Source organism: Colobus angolensis, unplaced genomic scaffold (genome assembly GCF_000951035.1).
Source record: "Colobus angolensis palliatus isolate OR3802 unplaced genomic scaffold, Cang.pa_1.0 Scaffold261, whole genome shotgun sequence".
Taxonomy (NCBI): domain Eukaryota; kingdom Metazoa; phylum Chordata; class Mammalia; order Primates; family Cercopithecidae; genus Colobus; species Colobus angolensis.
The window spans coordinates 2,081,815-2,092,396 of record NW_012115833.1 but is presented as its reverse complement, the minus strand read 5'-3'; the positions used below and the strand labels follow the sequence as shown (position 1 = coordinate 2,092,396).

The following is a 10,582-nucleotide window of genomic DNA, read 5'->3' as shown; positions in this document are numbered from 1 at the left end:
AAAAAAAAAAAAAAAGAAAATGCGAGACCGAGTGTGGACAGCCCTTGGAGAAGAGACTGCAGTCTTGGCGGCCCGTTCATTCAGACAGAGGTGGACCAAGAACCTGCTCTGAATGGGAAGATATGAAGCTTGACTTGCGCACATTGGGTTGAAGGAGCTTTTGAGCTGCCAAGTGAGGATGTCAAGTGGCCTTTTGTAAAAACAGTCGAGCTCAGAGAGATGGCGATGGGGCTGGAGATGCGTGTGAGGCACACACCACTGGCGTTTATTGCTGTGGGTGCACACACGGGCGGAGGAAGACAGCAGGAAACACACCTGCACGCTGGGGGGGAAACCACGGTGGGTTAGTTGGTTGGTTTGCATGCTTGTTTTTTAGAGAGACAGGTTCCTGCTCTGTAGCCCAGCCTGGAGTGCGGTGGCGTGATCTCGGCTCACCGCGGCTACTTGGGAGGTGGAGACAGGAGACAGTGATTCTCCTGTCTCAGCCTCCAGAGTAGCTGGACTACAGATGCGGGCCACCACACCAGGATAATTTTTGTATTTTTTGTAGAGATGAGGTTTAGGTATGTGCCCAGGCTAGTCTGGAACTCCTGAGCTCAAGAGATCCTTCCCGTTCAACCTCACGAGTAGCTGGGACCACAGGCATAAGCCACCATGCACGGCTAATTATCATTATTTTTGTTTTTATTTTTTGTAGAGTTTAGATTTTACTATGTTGCTCAAACTAATCTCAAACTCCTGGCTTCAAGAAATCCTCCCGCCTCGGCCTCCCAAATCACTGGGATTACAGGCATAAGCCACCACACCCAGCTCCCACAGTGCTGTTTAAAAAATTCTAGCCAGGCATGGTGGCTCATGTCTGTAATCCCAGAACTTTGGGAGATGAAGGTGAGACAATCACTTCAGCACAGGAGTTTGAGACCAGCCCTGGCTACATAGCAAGACCCCATCTCTACAAAAAAAAAAAAAAAAACAAACAAACAAAAAATTACCCTTGTGCACTCCAGCCTGGGCAACAAGAGCAAAACTCCATCTAAAAAAAAAAAAAAAAAAAATCTTTCTGATTCTTTTTCTCTAAGCCACTCTCATTGAGGTTCTAACTTGCCTTTCCTTGATGAGTAATGATGTGCTTCATAGATTTTTTAAACTGTTTATTTTTTATTTTTTAGAATAGTTTCAGACTCACAGAAAAGTTGGAGAAAACACAGAAAGTCCTCATCTGCCCTAAATTTACCCTGTTCCTAGAATCTTACGGTGTTGTACATCTGTCATAATTATTGTGGCAATAATAATTATTGATACATTAATCAATATAATACATCATTAGGAACTAAAGTCTATGTTTGGTCCTGATTTCCTTGAGTTTGACTTAACATACCTGTTCTGTACCAGGACCCCATCCAAGGTACCAATTTACAATTAGTGGTGGCTCCTCTTGGCTGCAACGGTTTCTCACACTTGCCTTGTTTTTGATGACCTTGACACTTTGAATACTGGTCAGATATATTGTAGGATGTCGTCTCCTGAAGTTTGTCTGATGTATTCCTTATGATCTTACTGGAATTCTGCGTTTTTGTAAGGAAGATTGCAGAGGGAAAGTGCCATTCCCATCCCATCCCATCTAGAGTGCACACCATCAACATGGCTTATCACTGCTGGTATCAGTCCCTGTCACCTGGCTGGGGTAGTGTTGATTAGGTTTCTCCACCATGAAGTGATTTTCCCACCCCCTTCTCTACTGTACTTTTTGGAAGTCACTACCAATAGTCTACACTTTTAAAAAGGGAAGTTATGCTTTACTCGTTGCAGGGGAATAGCTACCTAAATTATTTGGAGTTCTCCCGTGTGGAGGATTTTCCTAATCTTCCCCATGTGCTTATTTATTTAATCATTTATTTATATCAGCATGGACTTATGGACATCTATTGTATACTTTGGTTTATAATTAATACTTCAGGGGATGAATTATTTAATAATTTAACTAATTATTTTGTTAAATATTTTACTTAAATATTTAATTATTAAATATTTAGTTAATTATTTTGTTACTCAAAGTTTCCAGCTTTGACCACTGGGAGCTCCTTTAGTTGACCTCTGTGTCCTTTTGTCACCCCCCATCACTGTGGCTTTTGGTTTGGTTTCATTTCGGGCTGCTCCTTGCTCCCTGGCACCATAGGATTCTCCATGTTTATTTGCATATTCTCATCCTTATTGGAGATTCATGTGCCCACTGACCACACCCATAGATACTTTTGTGAAGTTTCTGTTCTAAACTTTTACTTTTTTTATTGAGTTGACTTTTTTTTTTTTTTTTTTTGAGTCAAAGTTTTGCTCTTGTCACCCAGGCTGGAGTTCAATAGCACTATCTCGGGTCACTGTAATGGTGCAATGTTGGCTCACTGAAACCTCTGTCTCCTGGGTTCAAACAATTCTCCTGCCTCAGCCTCCTGAGTAGCCGAGACTACAGGAGCCCACCACCATGCCTGGCTAACTTTTATATTTTTATTAGAGACAGGATTTTGCCATGTTGGCCAGGCTCACCTCGAACTCCTGACCTCAGGCAATCTGCCCACCTTGGCCTCCCAAAGTGCTGAGATTATAGACTTGAGCCACTGTGTCTGGCCCTTATTGGGTTGACTTTCTATTATTGAGTTGTAAGAGTTCTTTGTGCATTATAGATACAGGTCTTTGATTAATATATGTATTTTGAATGTATTTTACCTGTCTATGGCTTGCCTTTTCATTTTCTTCACATTGTCTTTCAAAGAACAGATTTTAATTTTAATAAGCCCAAGGTCTCAAGCTGGAATTCCCAGGAAACCAACACTGAGATGGAAATTAGAGTATGAGGTGCGCCTTTTAGGGATGTGGGAGGGAAAGAAACAGGACCACACATTCTCAATACTGGACCCCATGGGATGTTCTGACAGTAAAGTGACCTACTTGAGCTGTTCTGAGTTGTGGCAACAGGGCCAGGCTTTAATGTCCCCAATGAACATCGCTGGATGCAAGCTTCCTGGCGGATGGGTGTGCCTGTGGGTAAGGACGGGGAGTGTCTTCAGCCAAGGCAGTCTCTTAGCATCCATCTGCAAGATCTGAGGGCTAATGGTGGCAATTCTCACAGCTAGAGATCACAAATCTTTTATTTCTGAAGAAGGGTCTGGTGGCAAATCACAGTGCCCATTGCATAAAGTGCATCAATGCTTTCTTGTACAATTCATGTTTTTTGTGTCTCATCTAAGGAATCTTTGCCTACTCCAAAGTCATGAAGAGTTTTGCAACATTTTCTTCTAGAAGTTTTACAGTTTTTGCTTTTACCTATAGGTTAACAAATCATTTTTGTTATAGATTGCGAAGTAAAGGTTGACATTTATATTTTTAATTATGGGTATCCAATTTGTTTCAACATCATTTGTTAAAATGAAAGCTGTTTTTTTTTCTTTCTTGAAAGTGGTTTAAATGTTTTAAATTTTATATGGAGAATTAATTTTTAGAGGAAAAAAAGCCATAAAAAGGAATAGTGATTTGAGCCTTTCCAGCTATCAAAATGGTATGGTATTGGCAAAAGAATAGGTGAGTTAGTTGATGAAAATAGATCAGAAATGTATCAGCTAACAATAGCTGACATCTATTGGACACTGCCCTGTACTAAGCAGTTTTCAGTACTTTTCACATCTGCATGCATTCAATCCTCCCAACATTAGTATGTAAGATAATTGTCTAAAGCAAATACAGTAGGTAATATATAGTGGGTTTTAGAACTTATGAAAAATAAAATCTATAACAACCAAAGCCGCAAGGAGAGAGGAACTGAAAGCATATCCTTGTGGTCCTTACACTATATATGAAGTAGTATAGTATTATGCAATCTTCCAAAAGAGAACGCTGCCACAGGCATGGCTTTACTGGTTAATTCCACCAAATATTCATTGAAGAAATAATACCAATTCTATGGAAATTCTGGTGGGACAACTATTCTGAAAGAAGAGGTTTGTCTGAGGCTGCATTGTATGAAAAGATGAATTAGAGGAAAAAGGTACAACCTAAATGGCTTTAAACTGGTTGGGCATTATTAGTCTCCACTAAAAATACAGAATTAGCCAGGCATGGTGGCACAAGACTGTGGTCTCAACTACTTGGGAGGCTGAGGCATGAGAATCGCTGCAACTCGGGGGGCAGAGGTTTCAGTAAGCTGAAGCCACTGCACTTCAGGCTGGATGAAAGAATGAGACTCTGTTTCTAAATAAATAAATAAATAAACCAAGAGAAATGACCAAAGGGTCTTGGTCCCTGCCTGTAGTACCAGCTACTTAGCAGGCTGATATGGGAAGACCGCCTGAGCTCAGGAGGTACAGACAGGCTGCAGTGAGCTGCACCACTGCACTCCAGCCTGGGTGACTGAATGAGACCCTGTCTTACTCCATGTACAAATGTTCAATGAAGTATTCTGGTGGTAGAAACATCCTGGAAGCAGCCTATCAGCAGACCATCACCTGCGCAACCTAAAGCCTGTCACTCTTTCAGACAGATATACAGCAAGGAGATAGTGGCACATGTGTGTAGGATGACTGCAAGGGTTCTTTGGCTTTGGGGTGACAGACCCCAGTGGCAAGCCAAGAAGCAGCTCCCACTACACAGTGTTCATTGTGGTCCATGCCATGGTTCAATACGAAGTCGCCTATGCCTTTTTTGGAGAGGCATTGTCTCCACAGAGGTGTTGGTCCTGACCACACCCGCATTACCTGCTTGGACCCTATAGCCACTTCAACATGACCCCAGGCAGATGGCATGCCGGGTGTTTGTGAAATCAAGCCACAAATGATGCTCTTAATGTACATTTTTGTTTGTATAGACTTGTGTGATTCTGGGGAAAGATACAATAGGAATGGAGAACAGAGACGGTAGACATTATTTTTCTACCTTTTTTCCTGGTTTTAGTAAACACATTTTATATTTGGAATTTGTGAAATTTTAGTAAAAGGACTGTAGTATAAAATAAGCCTAACAGAAGGGTTTATTTAAAAGGATTGAATACACAAGAAAAAAATCCTTGATGTAAAAGGTTATCTTTATTTTAGTTGGACATTATACAAATGAGTGAAAATCAGCTAATAAAAACCTACTTAATAAAATACAAAATCCAATTCACAATACACCTTTTATCAAACTTGAAAAGATGGGAACCACCTCAACTTAAACATCTATGAGAAATTTACAGCAAACATCTTGGTTAATGGTGAAACATTTAAAATATTCCCATTAAAGCCAGGAAGAAGCCAAGGGCACTGTCATCAATTTATTGATTCCTTATTTAGCATTTTCAGTGAGTCACACACTCTCCTTGTTTCTGTTAAACCCAACCCCCCCACACACACCTTTTGTTTGATTCATCAAATGTTCTTTGATCCCCTTTTTCCTCAATCTGTTTGAAATTTTACATTCTATTCCAATTCATTTAGTGGTTCCCAATGGATACCTACATTGAGACTTAAAAATATGTCAGAGTCTAGAGTTTCATTGCTCTTATATTCAGCCACTATATCATTTCCAGGCTCTAGACAAGAACTTCAGTAACTTCTAGCTCCTTCTGAATTTTCTCATGCCCCACATGTCTATGTCAAAGTCTTCTGGGATTTTAACTCTAGGTCATCCATGTTTCTTCCAGAATCATACTTATCTAGACTTAATAATACAGTTTCCTAATTTCCTTGCTTACTGACTCTTGTTACATCCCACTTCTTCCAGGTTGTCTGGCTTGGCTTTTTCCTAGCTGAAAAACATGACTTATACTTTCACGGTACGTAACATCTCCTTTCAAATCACCTTGTACAATAAGGGAGTTTAGCAGCTTGCACATTATAAGTTGTGTACTCTAACTTCAGGGGAAGCGCAGGCTTCTGGTCCAGTCTGAGTAGGATTCTGCCTTTTACTCCTTTTTCTGTATGCCATTTCTCCCTTCATGTGGCCTTGCCCTTGAGCTGACACTGCCTGCCTCCTTCTCTCTCCAACAATTTCTTTGATTGCTCATAGAACACTAGATTCAGAGTCATTTCCCTCTCGAAGCTGTGAGGATATTGCACCATTGCTTTCCACAGTCATCCATGCTGCCAGGCAAAGTCTATAGTCACCCTAATTCTGCTTTCCTTGTAGGTCTCAGCTCTCAGGCAGCTTTTGGAATGTTCTCTTCACCATACTTCATACTCTCAATGGTTGTTATTCTTGTATTCTGCTCAGGATTCATATATGTCTTCCACAGGGAGAAATCATTAGCCATAATTTCCTTGTATTTTGCTGTAATACAAATGTTCTGGCTCTCCCAGGAGAGCTCCATGTTAGATGACCTCTGGTCCTCAGGACGACTGTTCTGTCGCGCTGTCCATCTCTCTCTTGCCTAAACATCCAGTTTTTACTGATATTTTCCACAGTCCTATCTATTCTGTGATTCAAACCATCAACATAACTTTGGATTCCAACAACCTTGTTTTTCATCCCAAATATCTCTAATTGGCTTTTAATATAAGCGCAGTAAGATTAGGGGAACTGCTGGCTTATTTTTAAAAGCATTGAGGAACTCCATGCATGTGCAACTTTGACAGAAAGTACAAAGCAAGGACCAGGGGGGCATTGGTAGCAGATGGACTACTGTCAAGGTCCCGGGAGGAGTGCGTGGAGGCTCCATCCTGACAACACAGAGTGAGGGTTCCGGAGCAGAGGAGTGGAGCCGAAATGGGGCTGGATTTTGGCGGGGGGGGGGAAGTCGAGGTGGAAGAAAGGGAGGCTGGGAGCAATGTGGGTGACAGATAAATGTCAGTATGCAATGTTGGCGACGAACACTGGGACCCCTTGCACATAGGTGCCACTGGGGGTTTGAATGACCTGTAAAACATCTGAGCCACCCAGAGCCCTAAACCCGATGCAGGGATAGAGGGTCAACATGGGCTCCCGGGCAACAGCTTCAGGGCCAAAGACAGGGGGCGGCTCCTGATGCCCCACCTCAGGCTGGGCCACTTCGGGTCCTGGGCCTTCCACAGTTCTAGGCACAGGAGCTGTTTCACGAAAAGAGAAGGCTGAGGTCTGCCTGATTTCCGGTTCCCCCTGGTGGCCTGGCTCTCCATGGTGGTGCAGTTGGATGTGCATGTCTGGTCCCAGCAAGCGTTCTGCCCTCTGTCTCTGTCCAGCGTCCCTGCGGGGCCCACGCCCTCTGCCACGGCCTCGCCCTCGCCCTGCCTGCCGACTTCCTCCCCGCCGCCGACCTCTCTGTGCAGGAGGAGCCGACTCTGTGCGAGCTGGGGGCTCCCGTCTCAAGGGTTTCACATAAGCAATGGGTTTTGAGGGTTGGGCTGGCTCTGCGGGCCCATCTACTTCTAAGGAGTCTTCAGGGTCCACAACAGAGCAGCCTGGCTCTGTAGGGTGCCCACCTGAGGCAAAAAGAGAAGCAGAGTGTGAAGAGAGTGGGCATGGGCTGCCCAGGAAGCCTTAGGGGAAGGAAGACGAGGGGAGTGGTTCAGGGAGCGTTCCGGGGAACCCCTGGGAACACAGCGTCAAGAGAGGCCTGCAAGGTGAGCTCTCAGGAGTTCTGTCTGCCAAGGGCCTACAGCACTTTCCATGAGATTTCCATTGCAAGTCCTTGCAACAACCTCGTAAGTCGGATATTATGATCTCGATTTTGCTAATGAATAAATGAATCTACAGTTACCTAGAGAAATTGAATTGAAATAAATATGGCATGCTTCCTGTCCTCACTGAGGTTCAACTTCAGTAGGAGAGACAAACAGAACACCAAAAAACGAATGATGCTAATGAGCGACCAGTTGGGTGTTGAAGGGTGTCACAAGGGAGATGGGTCTGGATCCAGAATGCCTGGGCTATATTCCCAGGCAGCTTAATGTATCTCAGCATTGGTTCCCCTTTTCATAAACTGGTATAATAACATACCGACCCCTAGGTCCTTACAAGAACTGAGTTACAAGGTGAAATGTTTAAATTAGTATCTAGTTCAAGCAAGCATCTTAACATGTGTTGGAAAGGAGATAATCAAAAAGTCTTGCTGGAGGAGTTAACATAAGCCATCTTGGAGAAAATAGTTTATGGCACAAATGAGGTTTTCCAAAAATATCAGTCATTAATATTCCTAGAGAGATAGAAGGAATTTTACCCATAAATTGATTATAGGATACTTTTTAAAATGAATACTTGGAGACAATGGGGTGTTTTGAAATTAAAATCATGAGAGGAGAAACAAAAATCTCCATGGACGTTTGAGAATGAAGTTGAGAAGATCTCCCAGAAAAGAAAGCAAAAATCTAAAACAATGGAAAGAAGGATAAAACATAAAATTTCAAAGAAAAGATTCTAAAAGATTCCAGAGAGAGGGAGAAATAGAAAGAAAGGAAAAGTCACATGGAAAGGGCTAAGATTCAACATGTCTCAAAAATCAGACATCTCAAAAGCAGCAGTTAAATCTAGAAAATAACAGAAAATGTCTTCAAAATTTCAAGGGAAATGGATTTCCCACCTAAAATTTCATATCCAACCAAAGTTTCACTTAAGAATCAGGGAGGGGCCGGGAGCGGTGGCTCAAGCCTGTAATCCCAGCACTTTAGGAGGCCGAGACAGGCGGATCACGAGGTCAGGAGACCGAGACCATCCTGGCTAACACAGTGAAATCCCGTTTCTACTAAAAAATACACACACAAAAAAACTAGCTGGGTGAGGTGGCAGGCGCCTGTAGTCCCAGCTACTCGGGAGACTGAGGCAGGAGAATATCATAAACCCGGGAGGTGGAGCTTGCAGTGAGCTGAGATCCGGCCACTGCACTCCAGCCTGCGCGACAGAGCAAGACTACATCTCAAAAAAAAAAAAAAAAAGAAAAAAGAAAAGAATCAAGGAGGGTAGAATGAAGATGTTTCAGACAAGAAAGATCTTAAATAATTTGTTTTCAATGGATGCCTTATTGTTATGCATCTATCAAACTAGACAAGATTAAAAGGTTTAGGACACTCAGTGTATGAAGGGTAATGTTTTGGAGAACAATGTGGCAATAGCCGTAAAATTCCAGTTCCTGCAGAAAATAACAAGGTGGAAATACTGGTTTATCATAGATGAAGATGTAGTGTGAGGTCTTACTCCACTACAGAGAAACAGTGAAACAAGAAAAAAACAAAAAAAAAAAAACAAAAAAAGACCAGATTTGGGATGGGATACAATTCAAAAGAGGGAAAGGAATTTCCTAGATGATGTGGAAGCTGGAAGCTGACTTATAGTAACCAGCCCAGTTTGAAGCAGGCTATGAGAAAGTGAAACAGAGAACGCTTGAGTTTGAATTTAAACAATTGGGGAAAAACTGGGGAACGAACCAGTGATAAGAAAGCACATAATAACCCAAGGTAAGAATTAAGTCCTGGAAAAATCAAGTTATGCAAGAAATGGAAAGTAATCCTCCTAATATTCTCTCTGTTCCTGGGCAGGGGGGGAGGGACAGAGGGTGTGTGTCCTGGGCTGTGTGTGGCATGGTGCTTGGGTGATTGGTGGTGGTGGCAATGTGTAAACTACAGCTAAATATTCCTCTACCCTAGAGGGAAGACTATAATTAAACTCTAAAAGGAAAAAGAAATAGCAGTGGTGTAGGCATGTTGTTTAACGAATGAGAGGGAATGCTGAAAGAATTGGCTACACAGATGGAGGTGGTGTTCCCAAAGGTGTGGGAGCCTGAGAAGGAGCAGGAGCTGCTGCATTTCGTAACATGCCACATTCGTCCCTCTAAGTTCTATAAGTCAATACCAAAGGTAAAGCAAAATCCAGAAAAAAATGAAAAAGAGAATGACAGGTGTTTGATATACCTTGATTAGGGGCCATGTAGCGCAATCGCTTTGAACGCCTTGGTTCCTCCATGAGGAATCTGCGGGAGGGAGTGGGGAGAAAAACAAATCAGTAGAGTTAAACCACAGCCTCGTTTCCCAATTGCCAGGCAGCTATGCAGACCCCCACCACACACCCTCATCCAGGGCATCCAATGCCTGCAAGCCTCCGAGCACTTGGCTGCCTGGGCACCAACTGATCCCATGGGGCCACCCAAGAGGACCGTGTGAAGGTGGGGATTAGGGTGGGGGACTGTGGTTGTGGGAGACTTGCACACCGTAAAGTGTTTCCGAGGGGAAGCTAGTAGCCAGCAGGGATGGGCCTAGAGGTGCTTTAATTTATCCCAGTTCCTACAGGCAAAGCTGGGAGTGGGGAGACTGAAGTAGGCCTCCTGGAGGAATGATTCCTCCTCAGGGGAAGAGAAAAGGAAATTGGGGACAGAGAATGGATTTAGGAAGACAGGGGTGACAAGGCAGGGGGGTGGCTGTTGCCTTTCTAGGGGAACGAGGATTCTGTCCCCAATTGCACCCATCCAAGCTCTATCCACCCCTCAGGGACACATAGACACACACCTGATCTTCCTACACCTGGCTCCGGAGATCTGAAAATTTGGAGAGTCTTCGACGAAGAGAGGCCCGAGGAGCTAGAGCCACAGGTTCACTGCTGTAGCTCTGAGGTCATCCTCCCCTAGGCAGGCAGGCGGGCAGGCGGGCAGGCGGGCAGG

The 10,582-nt window shown here is 43.5% G+C and overlaps 1 protein-coding gene across 1 annotated transcript; it reads right to left on the bottom strand.

The window, feature by feature from the left end:
- Positions 1-6,807: 6,807 nt before the first annotated feature.
- Positions 6,808-9,891, bottom strand: LOC105515512 (proline-rich protein 20A-like). Its single transcript, XM_011947343.1, has 2 exons — positions 9,841-9,891; positions 6,808-7,425 (listed from the first exon to the last, which is right to left on the bottom strand). Exons 1-2 carry the CDS (start codon positions 9,889-9,891, stop codon positions 6,808-6,810), a joined length of 669 nt encoding a protein of 222 aa, XP_011802733.1.
- Positions 9,892-10,582: the final 691 nt, after the last annotated feature.

Excerpts from the sequence above, each read along its gene's own strand:
- LOC105515512 (XM_011947343.1), bottom strand. The coding sequence starts at position 9,891 with ATGGAGGAACCAAGGCGTTCAAAGCGATTGCGCTACATGGCCCCTAAT. Across the intron at positions 7,426-9,840 it reads GCTACATGGCCCCTAATCAA|GCCTCAGGTGGGCACCCTAC; the intron begins GGTATATCAAAC and ends GCTTCTCTTTTT.